We start from the raw sequence: 14,486 nt of genomic DNA on the forward strand, positions 1-14,486 counted from the left end.
ATGTCTGAGAATTCTTTACAGAATATTTCCCAATCTAATTTTGTTTCACTCGGTAGAGTTGAATACCATTTTTGGGCTGGGCCTTGTAATGTATGTAATATTAAGGCTGCTCGTTTTACTTTCCATTGATGGTGACCTGGTTTGTTAACTGGTTCTATGCCGCTGCTAAATATCATCGCTGCGACTATACTGTTCAAATATTCTTCGACAGTATATGCTGGATCTGTGCCATCGAATGGTCTTATTGTTGTTGGTACTGACCCGCTACTTATTTTTTGTTCAATTAAAGGTTCTTCGTTTATGCTCATTGATGTCAATTGCTTATAAAATGGGAGTGGAGGTTCTGTAACTGTTGTTTCTCTTTCTTCCGTTGTATTAGAGTTAGTAGTTTGTGAATTTGATACTCTTGTTCTAGTTTCGTGTCTATGATTTGTTAAATAGTTGTTCTCTGTGTTTCTATTTTCTAAGGGTCTACTGTTTTGTGTGTTCATGTCATTTATAGTTTTTTCTAGTTTGTCAAACATAAACTGTAATGCTTCATCTTGTTTTCTTTCTATGTTCTCATTTATTTGTCGAAATCTATTTTCTATGTTATCTATTAATTTATTTGTATGGTTTGTTACTTGTTCTGTTATTTCGTTTTTTAAGTTATTATAGTTTTGTGCTTCTTGTTCCCAGTTTAGGTCGTTATTATCCGTTAGAGTATTTATATAATTATTATTTCTATAGTTGTTATTTTCTGTCAATTGAGTTTTCTTTCGTACTCTTTGGTTCACTGTATTTGGTATCCAATTGTGAAATCCTATTTCTTTTTCTCTTTCTTCGGAATCCGAAATAAATGTTTCATCTGTAATTGTTTGTTGATGTCCAAATAAATTTGATGTTAGCAGTTTATCTGGTTTAATTGTTGATTTTTGTTTTGTTTGAAGATTTGTATTCATTTGAATAGCTTTCGGTGTCGAAGTTGTTGTTACTGTTTTCGATAGGTTAAATGTGGTAGAACCCATTTGTCCCTGATCCAATATTTGTATATAGTTTTCTAAACCTTGTATGTAATTTATGCTATCTGAGCATACTTTTAGTGTGCTTTCAAAATACGGTGAATAATACTCACTGTTCCAAATTTGTTTTAGTTCCTCATTGAGTTTTTCAATTTCTGTTCTGAATGCTATTCCAAATTCTTTTCTTTTTTCGTTAATATGTTCAAAATTATCTAACCAGAATAAGAATGTGAACTCAGAAATTATTTGTACTACATCTAAGGTAGATAATTTCAATTCTGTCTTTAATTCAATAATCCTTGTTAACCAATTGTTATAATTTGTTATATCGTTTCGAAGTTTATCGTTAACTGAGTTTATCGGTTTTTGATGTTCATTTAGATACTCAGATGTATTTCGTAGTAATTCGTATGTTGAAGTCGGTATCGCTGTTAATTTTGTTCGATCTTGGGATTCTTCGTGTCGTTTTAAAAATGTTTTTAACATGTCTGGTAACGTTATGTCGTTTTGGAAATTATAGTATATTCGTTTTTGTTTGTTTTCGTTTGTTAATGAAAATACATAGTTTTTATTTAGTTGGTCTCTTCCTAGTAGTATTACTGGAAGATAATGAGCTAAATGATTTCTATGGATACTTATTTGTTGTATATGTTTTGTTTCTTTGAAGAAGTTATTCTTCAAATTTATTAATATTTTGTGTATTGTTTCGCGATTTTCGAAAGGACAATCATCAGAGATTGTGAATGGTATTAAGTAATTGTTATAATTGTTATCATCTAGTTGTTGATGGTAATTACTGGCCATTTTTATCTCTGTAGTGTTCTTAATTTAGAGGTTATTCTGTTTTAATTGTTAATTTTTCCGTACGGATAATGAAAAATAATTGTTCGTTATTTCAAAATTAGTCCGGCACTGGTCGCACCAGATAAGACGTGTGCTGAGGTAGGGTTACCTAGGGAGGTTACTCTAACTCTGTCTTATGGAGTCTCAAGAATATAGTATATCTTAAGGCTTACCTGACTAACTAAAGTTCTATTCCTCTAGTCTGTTACTCTTCTATCTGAGCTTCAGCAGACAGTGCACCGGCCGCAATGCTAAAGTCTAACGTATATCTCAATACAAAACAAGAGCGGAGTAGAGAGAGAGAAATATACTTTATTATTATATCAGGTCTGACTGGTACCGACTAAAGGGTAGAGTTGTCTTGTTGTCTCTGGGAATAACAAACAAACATTTAAGGGAAAGGTATTTCCATAATTTCAACCAATCAGGGTTGAGTATTTTAGTATTTATTTATTAAATAAAATAAGTTTATAAATCCTTTTGTTGGAAGTCAACACTGACTCCAATACAAAGCTTTAAATTTCTTCGGTTCAAGGATAATTTGATCAAGAAACTTTGGGCTCTTTAATTTTGCAATAAAGGTTGATAGTGTTTCTTGAAGTGTTACTATGTTTCAGAATAACTCAAAAAAATTGTGAGATTTGGTTTGACGGTTTTGACTTTTCGAATAACTTTCAACTCTTTGACATTCTGCGCTTCGCGTGATCTAATTTTTTCTCACCTTATTTTGTATAAATAAACCTCAAATGAAGTCATTTAGAGTCAAATTGTGAACTTTTTTGTCCACCCCTCCTCCAAGCTACCTCCTCCTCATCATCTTCGTCCTCCTTCTCCACCTCCTCCTCCTCCTTCTCCTCCTCCTCCTCCTCCTCCTCCTCCTCCTCCTCCTCCTCCTCCTCCTCTTCCTCTTCCTCCTCCTCCTCATCATCATCATCATCATCATCATCATCATCATCATCATCATCATCATCATCATCATCATCATCATCATCATCATCATCATCCTTCTTCTTCTTCCTCTTCCTCTTCTCCTTCTGCTCCCTCCCCAAAACACAAGGAAAAATTATTGCAAAAATCAAATAAGTATGTTGTTTAGGAAGTTTGCCGGAGTGTCCTGCTTGCTGATAACAGTATTATTTGCACTTTTTATAATTTAGGCTCCGAAATGGAGGCCCAGCTCCACCATGTAAATTATTGGAGGCCGACCACCAGCAATGGCTATACAATCAATTTTTTTCAGAAGCTGTAAATTAATTTGAGAATAAATCAGAGATGAGCCACATGTTTTTTAAATCTTAACTCTAGGAAAGACTTATATCTTGTATAGCTATGCGTATCTAAGTTGTTTTCAATTCTGATTAGGGTCATCATGATTATAAAGAAGACTGTTGGTAAGAAAGCGTCGCGATCTAACGGATTTGAATCCTTTGTAATTGTTCAACGAAATTAATTCTTTTCCGTTTGATTTTTGAATTCAATTTTTTTCAACAGCTTGAACTCAGCTCTGTACCTGTTAAAATGTTTATTTTTTGTGGCCCTCAATCCCATTTAGCAGCTATTTTGCTGTGTTTGAAAGTTGTAGTCCTCGCTCAGCTATATTGCGAGCATCAGGATTTCTGTTTTTTTTTCGTCTGACGCTCAATTTTTTTGACATTCTTTCACGTTGCAAGGCTCATATTGGAGCTATGATCACCGCTCATGGAGCTCCTTAGCATTTTTTAAAAACTAAACATTATTAGTTTTTTTGTCTTTTCTGTTTCCCCCCAGTGTTTTTATGACCCCTAGTTACAAATTATATGTTATATAGCATGTTACAATGTAAGAAAATAGCAGGTGCGCCTCGGGGTCATAAAAAATTTATGCTCACTAAGCTTGGGGTGGAAACAGAATAGATCTATTTTTTCATTGTCATTGAGTTTTTAGTGGTATGATCAAAATAAGGATTTACGTGACTTTCTAAATGGCCGGTTTTTGTCATTGAAAGTTGAGGTTCCAAACAATGGTGCAACCGCTGTTTCTTCGATAAGTTATTCAGGAAAATTCTGTATGTTTTTCTAGGTATTTACTATAGCGAGTATTTCTGCAGCATTTTTCAATAGTGTGATCTATGTTCGATTTCAGTTTATTATTTAAAATAACGATCGAATATTAATTCAATGCTTTAACGTGAGCATATAATTGCTTATAATGAAACTTTTCGACATTAGAAGGGGTTAGAATCAGTGTTTTTTTCCTTTTTGTCAGTGAGTTGTTTAAACTTGACTCGTGAACGCACACAACCGAGCCGTTTTTATAATTAATCCATTTGATTGACAGTTTTTGAGCTTTTTTTTTTGGGGGGGGGGGTGGGGGTCTAGAAATTTAAACTGGTCTTGCATAATTATTTCAAAATGTTTCATTAAAACTATGTTCAGTAATTATGAAAATACTTAGAATACTTAGAATAGTGTTTCATTAAGCCTGTAAGTAATTACGAAATTGAAAACCATCCCATGATTCTAAATCCAGCCACATGTAGTAATAAGAACTTAATTCTGTTGTTTAGAAATTCAATATATCATGCGTGGGACATAGAATGCGAATGCTGGCTTCACTCAACATCAGAGACTTAAGAGCTCGAATGCACAAACATATGACAGATTCTGGTGCTATTTCAGCACCCCTAAACGGGGACAATCTCAATTTAGAGGACTTGCAAGTTAGTTCTCATCTCTTTAGTTATGTGAGTTTAACTTCAAAAGCATTGTGATCTAAATTTAAATGGTTGTTCAACTTAATACAGTTATCGATAATCAAAAGGAGGGGGGGGGGGGGGGGGGGTGAGTTAACTTGGTTTTTGTTTCTGTTGTCGGTTATTTTCTCTAGACGATATTTGTGAACAAACAAGTGTTTTTGTTCCTGGGATTTGGATAATTTTATATCTCCATCTCCCCCGTATAAGAAATATTTCATTGCATGATCTGAAATTATATGATGGTGTTGCTAAGCGAAATGTAGAGCGCGATTAATCAATATTAATTTTCTACATTCTTAAATGCGCATTTTAATATGCTGATAAAAATTTCGAGTTTAAGGAATGTATGTCATAAGAATTTGTCGTGAAATAAATGCTTTAAATTTAAAATATTTATCATGAAAATAAAATCAAACGTGGTAGAATTAATTTCTCCTGTGCATGCTTGTTTATGGTTTTTTTCCGATTCCCTGTTTATTTTGTTTATATACTAACAATTAACTGCATGGATTTTTTCTAATTGCTTTCAGCTGGATGACATTATCGATTCTGCAAACAGAACTGACGAAAAAGGCAAATCAAACTCAGATTCTTTTTCAAGAATGGGACAAGTTGAAACTTCTTTATCGGATTCTTCTACTGATGTACCCGCAACACCTGCAAGCACACCTGTATGTTTTATTTTTTAATGCAAAATTATCCCCAAAAAGAATCTTGTTCTTGTTGCAAAAATTGGGCAAAGTTAACTTGTGGTCTCGCTGGATCAATTTTAGGGTTGAAATTAAAACTCATTTGCTCAAGGTTTTTGTCATAGACCTATGCATGTATTTGTGATTTGATAGTGGTTTGTACAGCCTGATAAGAGGGACGATTAGCCATTGTGGATATTATATACTGCTATAAGACTGTAAAAGTACCCGGGTTGAGGTGTCACCAAAATTCAACGCAAAAATATGTAAGATAAGCAGTGAATGCGTGAAATTTTGTAAGATAAGCGGTGAAAGCGGTGAAATTGCATAAATCAGGCGGTGAATGCGATGAAAAAAACTTTATCGCCTGGTATCGGTGAAATTACATAGTTTCACCGCTGATTTTAGCGGTTAATTTACATAAATTCAGCGCTCTGAAAAAGTTTTCAAATTATGTGAGATAAGCGGTGCTGGCGATGAAATTACATAAATTCACCGCTTAATTTATTGGTGAACTTACCTAAATTCACTGCTTAGAAAAAAAATGCCAAAATTGTGTGAGATCAGCTGTGAATGCGGTGGAATTAATTGGGAGTAAGGGAGGGGAGTAAGGGGACCCCTTAATCTTACATCTTTTTGACACTTTGCGATGAAATTTAACAATTTCACAGCATTTCACCACAAAATTATGTACAAAAATTGAGGTAAAAAAACAACTTTTCACCGCTTATCTTACATATTTTTCCAATTTTTTTTCGACCCGGGTATCAAATATAAATGTTAAGATTGTACACGAGGTTTCTGGTAATTGAATGTCTCTCTAGTTTTCATCAATTTGTCAGGCTCTAAAAAAACTAGTTTACGATATCATTTAAACTTAAACTTTCATTGTCCAGATTGTAAAAATTATGCAGTTCAGAACACGTGACGCTTACGTTAATACTCTGATCTATTAATAACTAAAAGTGATTCCAAAATAAACCAATTGCGATTTATGTTATCGGTTTTTCGAACACAAATGTCAATCGAATTCATAACGAAGTTTTTCATCAGGATTGTTTTATAGTGACTTCGGATACTTAATTCTCTCGGTAATTCAATTTTTGGTAGAATAACATGTAAACTATTTTCGCTGGATTCTACCCTATGCAATATCTCATTCCTAGGTAAAACTATGAACATCAGGTATTCATTAGCAAACATTTTCTTGGTTTAGGTCAAAATCTCTTGCAAAAATTAATAATCATTATTATGATTCCAATGATATTGGAAGTCTCTTTTGGTAACCTTACTTTTAAATCTGATTCTTTAGGTGACATTGGTTTTTTTCCAAAATCTGTTAGCTTTCACTTGAATTCGAAAGATGATATTTGTGTTTTCTTTGTAAAATCGTTTTTTTTTGCAGATTACATGAATCATCGTTTTTTTTTGTGAAATTGTTGATATTCATTTTGATTACAAAGATTATATTGGTAGTCCTTTAGTATTTTTCCGTAGCAGACATAGGTAAAACTCTAAATTTCAATTGCCTTTCGACAGTGACATGAGCTTAGTCTCGTAAAATCAGGTAGATTTCGTGTTGATTCCAAAGATAACATTGACACTCTCATTGTAAAATTACTTGTTCTTCATTTCCATTCCACAGATTAGATTGGTAATTTCCTTTTAAATTCTTTTAATTTGCACTTTGATTGCAAAATTGATAATGGCAGCTTCTTTGAAAAACTTTATTTTTCATTTCCGACAATTATTTGAGTGGTTTTTATTTGTGAACCTTGCTGTTTCATTTTATATTCCGAAAAATTATTTCTAGTCTTTTTTCTGAAATCTGTTGAATTTCATTTGATATGCGCTGGTGTCAGCGGTGTTTTATTTGTAAATTATTTTTCTCTGTTTTTATTACACTGATTAGAAAAGGCATTTCTTTGTAATTTTTTTCGATGATGAGATAAGTATTTTTTGTTGAACCTTATATTTTTCATTTTAATTCCAGTGATGACTTGAAGAATCTCTTTGTAATTTTTGTTACTTTTTTATTTTATTCCAAAATTTATTTTTTAAGTCTTTTCATAAAATCTGTTATTTTTCACATTGATTCCAATGATATCTCTGGCAGTCTCTTGGTTATTTTCACTGTAACGGTTGCTCTCCCATCAATTTTTTTCGATAATGAGGTGATTGTTTTTTTGTAAAACCTTTATTTTGATTCCAGTGATGACGTGACTGATCTATTTATAATTTTGTTGTTTTTTATTTTTGTTCCAAAATTTATTTTGTTGATCTTTTTATAAAATTTGTTAATTTTCATATTGATTCCAAAGATAGCTCTGGCGGTCTCTTTGTAAAATTGGTTATTTTCACTGTAACGGCTGCTCTCCCATAAAAAAGAAAAGCTTTACACAGGCGTTTTGTATCAGCCGTTTCTAATCTGTCCAGATTTTAGGTTTCCTTGTTAAATTTTGTGAACTGTATTATCCGCTACACTGTAGATTACCGTAGCATTAGTTGATTATAAATTAGTTCAAAAAATAATCGTCTAGTTTTGCTGATTATCAAATTTGCCTCGATTAAATTAATCATATAATTCTAAACAATCAATCAAATACTTTTCGAGTTACATTAATAACTAACTGTCAGAGACCAACTACCCATGTGACATATTCTCCTAATTATTAGTTACCTGCTTGAAGGGTTTTGTTTGTCATAGAGTTTTTCTCTTTCTCGGGCTTTTGTTTCAACATAGCGTTCATAGCGTTTTAACATAGCGGTCCCATTGATTCCGAAGATCACATCGGTAGTCTTTCTGTAAAACTTGTTAATTCACATATTTATTCCGAAGTTGACATTGGTTAAATCTGTTTTACAGAGGTTTTATTTATAATGTTTGTGATGTTCTGGTTTGCTTTAGGCCCCAACTACAGTTGAGAAGCCGATGTTCCCAGCCCAATTGTCGGCTCTGGATACAAGATCTTTTGATGTTGGGGTAAGAACTCTTATGGCCTCAATCATTATATGTTATATGCTATAGCATGATTGCTTTAATGCCCGGGTCGAGGTTTTTGGGTAAATTTTTGTAAGATATGCAATGAATGCGGTGAATTTTTGTAAGAAATGCGGTGATTGCGGTGAATGCGGTGAAAGTAAATATTTCACCGCATTTCACCGCATTTCTTACAAAAATTCACCGCCAAATTCACCGCATTTCTTACAAAAATTCACCGCATCGACTTTTGTGGCAAATTAATGTAAGAAATGCGGTGAAAGCGGTGAATGCGGTGAAAAAAATAATTCGCCACATTTCACCGCATTTCTTACAAAAATTCACAGCATATGACTTCCAAAGTTTACTCAATCTGATTTAAATTCACGAGAAAATTCCAAGATCAAAGTTACAGTTGGAGCAGTGGACTAAGCAGCTGAAGGGATGCAGGAGGTCAGTTGTTCGAACCCGTGTGGCGACGAATCCTTTTTGTAAGAATACTGAGAACGAGGTGAAAATAAATAATTCACCGCGATTCACCGCATTCACCACAAAAAGATGTAAGAAATACGCGGTGAAAACTATTTTTTTTCACCGCATTTCACCGCATTTCTTACAAAAGTTCACCCTCAAACCTTGACCCCGGTGTTATCTAGGTTATACCCGGGTCGATGTTTGGCGGTGAATTTTCGTGAGAAATGCGCTGAAAGAAAATAATTTTCACCGCGTATTTTTTACATCATTTTGCGGTGAATCGCAATGAATTATTTATTTTATCCTCGTTCTCAGTATTCTTGTAAAAAGGATTCGTCCCCACACGCGTTTGAACAACTAACCTCCTGCATCCCTTCAACTGCTTTGTCCACTGCGCCAACTGTAACTTACATCTTGGATTTTTCTTGTGAATTTAAATCAGATTGAGTAAACTTTGGAAATCATATGCGGTGAATTTTTGTAAGAAACGCGGTGAAATGTGGTGAATTATTTTCTTCGCCGCATTCACCGCTTTCAACGCATTTCTTACATTAATTGGCCACAAAAGTGGATGTGGTGAATTTTTGTAAGAAATGCGGTGAATTTGGCGGTGATTTATTGTAAGAAATTCGGTGAAATGCGTTGATATATTTATTTTCACCGCATTCACCGCAATCACCGCATTTCTTACAAAAATTCACCGCATTCACCGCATTTCTTACAAAAATTTACCCAAAAACTTCGACCCAGTTATGTTATATGCTATATGAGCTATATGCTATGCAATTTTAACCACCTTCAAACGAAGTTTGCGGCAGTTTATATTAGTCTTGTAGTCTCTTTGACCGAATTTTCGTCTGACCCATTTGGCATTTTGTCCTTAAAAAGTGAATAAACGGGTAATGCCCGGATGGCAATAAGGGCTCTTAGAGCCTTACGCGTTATACCAGTCACTAAGAAGCTATTACCAAAACTGTTTTGAGGCGACAATTTTATGGTGGGCCTTTCATGGTGTTCGAGAAATTCACCCGACGTTAGGTTGTGTTATATGTTATATTTTATAGATGCTATATGTTATATATTTCATATGTTATATGCAATATATGCAATGTTTGCGATTTGCTCTCAGACTAATCTTTTTACGCTATCTGAACTTTGCTGTTCGAGCACAAAATTTTCATATGCTGGATCAACTAATGATAGTTTTTGCATTTTTCAGCTCGATGACAATTTTTAATCGATTGGATTTTGGGTATACCGACAGGGATTGGGAAACCCTTATTTTAAACTTAACCGTAACTTTGCGAAACTTAATAAACGACAAGAAATAGATCCATAAATGTTTGTTTTGTTCCCTATAATATGTAGAGAGCCCTGTTTCGGAAACATGTACCTAAAATTAACAAACAAACTTCAGTTCGACGGACAGGGTTTTGAAGCAGTGCTTATGTTGGAAAGTGGAAATACTTCGAATTAAAAAGATGCATTTATTCTAACAACTATTTCATTTTTAGTACCTTGGTGTGTTCCCATTCAATAATATTGAGCCCTCCGAGAAGACACTCATAGCAGCTTGCCAGGCCACTCTGGACAAGGGCGTGAAGAAAGTGCCCAAGATCAGACTCCAGGTCAACTTCTGCTCAATTCGACTGTCTGACCCAAATAGAGGGGTATGTGTGTGAATAAATGCGACGTTCAAAAATTAGTTTGTGTTCAATGCTCTCGAAAATTATACTGTTTTTGCTGCGCTTTCACAGAGGTGTAAAGTTCTGATGTTTAGAAAAAGATTTCAATCACATTTTCTCAACGTGAAGAGAAAATATGGATCAATTGCGTTGTGCTTTTTCTGTTGCGCCAACTTAAGCTACAAAATGGAGCGTTTGTATGAACGAAAACACAAAAATAGTTTCACTTAAAATTAATATGCAATGCTCAACATGTATACATATATTACTTTTAAATTAATAGTTTGACAGCCAAAAAATGTAACCAAAAACAACCAGAATGGTCAAAAAAATAACGATGTTCGGATCACAGTGACCCATAACTTTTTCTGCTAAGATATTCTGCTAAGAACAAATTTTCACATGAACTGGCAAAAAATTACATTGCATATTACGACCCGTGTTGACCCTTCTTGGCAATCATATCCAAGAGCCATATTTGGTTCCATACTCGCCGTAGGAACTTTTCGTTGCATGATTTTAACATGGTTAGCATGTTTCCAATACAATTTTTTCGCGTTTCAGGGATTCGATGGAGGGGTTGGTATACACGTAAAAGAAGCATCACAAAATCTTTGAGAATTTACGAAGAGAATACACAATTTTAAGACCCCTTTCTTCTCAGAAAAAATAATGCTTTTTCACTTAAATCAAAGATCCTAAACATTTTTTGCAGAAAAGAGGTGGTTTTAGTTGAATGACCCGCATTGTTTGGATGCAAAACCAATTTTAATTTTATGTTGGATCTTGCCGCTGTTGTTGAGAAAATTATAGTAAACATTGGAAACATATGTGCGAGAAAAATTGCGCAAAATTTTTGTTAGAATTTTAAAAAAAAATATTTTATAATCTACTGAAACCGTCTACTTGGTGTAAGAAAAAACCAAAAGCACAATGACACGTTAAAACAAATTCATATTAACTGAAATGTCATGATTTCTGCTTTGGCGACTCTTTAGAAATTTTGGTATGTGTATTTTTGGTTACCGTAGTCTAATTCCCAGCGCAAAATTTTTCAAGCTCACTTCTCTGAAATATCTGTTGATCTTATAACTTAATCATATGCAAACATACGAGCTCCAAAAAACAGTTTATTCTTAATTGCGCTGTTCTTACAAGGTCATGAAAAGATAATGTCTGTCGATGGAGATGGTGTGCAGGTGCTCGTGCTTAAATATCCAGCATGGATGCACAATCTTGCATCCATGCTGGATATTTAAGCATCCATGCCGCGAACACTCGTGTTTATGGTTTTACTAATTCTCTTTGAGCTAAATAAAATTAAAAACATATACTGTTGGAAACTATTTCATTTTAATCTCAAAAAGTCAGTCTTTAACTTGCCTCGAGAAAAATTCGACAACCTATGTTTTAAATTTCTTCAATTTCTACAGGTATTGTATGAATTTTTATTTTTAAAGGACCTGAGAGCAAAAGTAAAACCTAGCTTAGCTCATGAACAGATTAATGAATTTTATCTAATTCAGAGAAGATCTGAGTCTGAATCAGAGTCTGATTTAGACAAAAATCAGAGACTGAATCAGTGTCTGAATTAGTACTGATAGTTTCTGAATCTTAATCTGATTCAGTACCGAATTTGTTTTTGAGTTAGGTACGGGTACGGCAACGCTCCATTGAGCTAAACTCAAAGCCAAATTAAAATTTGTCTGCTTAAGAAGCTTGAGTGTCTGCTTAATGTCTGCTTCTTTTATTTTTAGATCTTTCCAGAACCTTTTCCAACCGTCTAATTAAAGGAAATCTTATTTTATGTGTAATTGAGAATTCGGTTTATTGTGCCGCAGTTGTTTGCTTTTCTGAATCGATATTTTATGCTAAAGACATAAAATTGAATATAAGTTTTCTTTGCAAGTAAATTTTGCCGTATTCGTCAGTCGCTATAGATTTTTCGTGCCGAAAAACGGGATAAACTGGCAAAGACTAAGCCAATTAAGCACCCGTTGACTGCTCTTAGCTAGTCATTAAATTAACTTTTTACCAAAACTGCTGATGAGATATAATTTTATGATTTTTTGTGAAGGTCAAATTTAGGAAGTTTGGACCCTCTCTTGTTCTCCCCCCAACCACACATCTTTCTTGTCCCCCCCTCCCGCTCGCGCACCTAAAAAGTGAGACCAACTTTATTATTAAGATCAAGCTAAATACTATCAAAGTCAACCCATTACCTTCGCTAGATCGTTTAAGGAAAATTTTTGGACGCTAGTTAAAGGTTGTGCTTTTTCAGGTGGTGGAAATAGAACACGCAATTCCGAACATCCAGTGTGCAGCTTTGAACACAGACCACAGGACATTTGCCTATGTAGTTGCAGAGAGACAGGCAGCCAGAGTACCCATCAATAAAAACAGCAAAAAGACCAAGGGCAAAGGAACATCAAATTTTGTCTCTATACCACAGACACAGAGGTCACAGGGCCCCCAGCCTGTGCTACGATTGTGCTACATTTTCCAGACTATTGACAGCGATCCGGTATGTTTCTCGTACTAAATGCTCAGTATTGGATATTGATACGGATATAGTGTAAACCGGTTAATATTTAACCATCGAAAAAACTGTAACTAAGACTAGATCTTTTTTCGTTTGTGCCCCCCCCCCCCCCACTCCAGCTTAGCGAGTGCATATTATTTGCACCCCCAGACGCACGTGCCATATTTTTACATAATGATTTACTATGTAATGGCACGTGCTCTGTATCTGGGGGGAGGGGGGGGGGGGGTGCATAAGGTACTGCTGGGGGCAAAAACGGAAAAGATACCAAAAAGTTTTGCTGAGGAATATAGCCTTTGACTAGAATACTTGTTTTGCTTTCTATACAGAACAAGTAATGTACGCGTTTTTAAATGAAATGAACCCAAAAAGCGCTGGGTATTTTTTTGCTTCTCGTGTCGGATCTTTTCCGTTTTTGCCCTCTAACCCCTAATTTATTATTGTACCTTAAAGTATATGTACGTTTCAATTGTATTTCAGAATAAAAGAGGTGGAAAAGAAGTTATGAATGCAATGAAAGAAGCTTTTCTAACTGCTTTCAAATTTGTGAACGAAAACCAGCCTAAATCTAATAGAGCGAACACCAACACGGCTACGTTATAATAGACGTCAACCATCTCATCCGCTTCACATTGTGAATTTGTACAAACAATTTATTTGCTTTTCTCCATTAATTAATTCTTGCTATAAATTAGTCAGTAGTAGTATTTCGAATTAAATCTTTAGTTACCCACATTTTTGGAAAGAAAGCAAGAAAATTTCATTAAAGTTTGTCAACTGTGATTCTACTAAGCATTCGATCTTTTGTCCTCCAAATGACACCAAAGCCGATTCAGCAAAACAATGATTTCCGAAAAAAAAATTGCATTTATGATTCATGAAACGGCAGAGGATACTCCACACAACGTCTCAGCATTCCCGAATTAGTAAGAAAATTTGATGGGAGACAGGTGTGAGGTCAATCGGACTTCCATCGTAAATCGAGAGGAGGGTGGTACCCAAAATCATATCCTGTGCAAAGTTTTGGTCCGCAGAAGTCAAGCCAGATGAAATACTGATCCTCTTCGAAGATATGACTTTGCTCCTGAATTGACCGCATTGCGTGACCACCCGGGTCGAGGTTTGGTCAAAAAATAATGTAAGAATTGCGGTAAATGGCGGTGAAAAAAAAATTTTCACCGCAAAGCGCCCGCATTTTTTTGCGATGAAAGCAGTGAATTTTTGTAAGATTTGCGGTTTTTAGCGGTGAACTTTTTTCACCGCCTTCACAGGATTTCTTACAAAAAAGAAGCTGCCGTAAATGGGTTCGAACCTCTCATCACCTGCATGTCAACAACCTCGTATTCCATTGCGCCATCTGTCACTTAATTTGTTCATATTTCTTGTGAATTTAAATCAGATTCAATAAACGTTATGAAAACAATTGCGTTGAAATTTTGTAAGTTTTGCGGTTTTTAGTGTTGAATTTTTTATTTTCACCGCTTAAGCGGTAAAAAAATAATTCACTGCCACCACCGGGAAGCGGTGAAAATAAAAAT

At 34.7% G+C, this 14,486-nt stretch overlaps 1 protein-coding gene across 2 annotated transcripts in view; it reads left to right on the top strand.

The window, feature by feature from the left end:
- The window catches only part of LOC142344461 (uncharacterized), a 94,369-nt gene extending 80,688 nt beyond the window's left edge, over positions 1 to 13,681 (top strand). Inside the window, exons 13-18 of one of the 2 annotated variants that reach the window (XM_075396120.1) lie at positions 4,390 to 4,542; positions 5,109 to 5,249; positions 8,176 to 8,250; positions 10,236 to 10,391; positions 12,688 to 12,930; positions 13,429 to 13,681. In XM_075396120.1, the coding sequence (XP_075252235.1) occupies positions 4,390 to 4,542; positions 5,109 to 5,249; positions 8,176 to 8,250; positions 10,236 to 10,391; positions 12,688 to 12,930; positions 13,429 to 13,551 (891 nt within the window). In that variant the 3' untranslated portion in view covers positions 13,552 to 13,681. The remainder of the gene's footprint in view (positions 1 to 4,389; positions 4,543 to 5,108; positions 5,250 to 8,175; positions 8,251 to 10,235; positions 10,392 to 12,687; positions 12,931 to 13,428) is intronic. The other variant, XM_075396121.1, reaches the window with a different exon arrangement.
- Positions 13,682 to 14,486: the final 805 nt, after the last annotated feature.

The sequence above is a fragment of the Convolutriloba macropyga genome, chromosome 8 (assembly GCF_964194025.1).
Source record: "Convolutriloba macropyga chromosome 8, txConMacr16.3, whole genome shotgun sequence".
Classification (NCBI taxonomy): Eukaryota; Metazoa; Xenacoelomorpha; order Acoela; family Convolutidae; genus Convolutriloba; species Convolutriloba macropyga.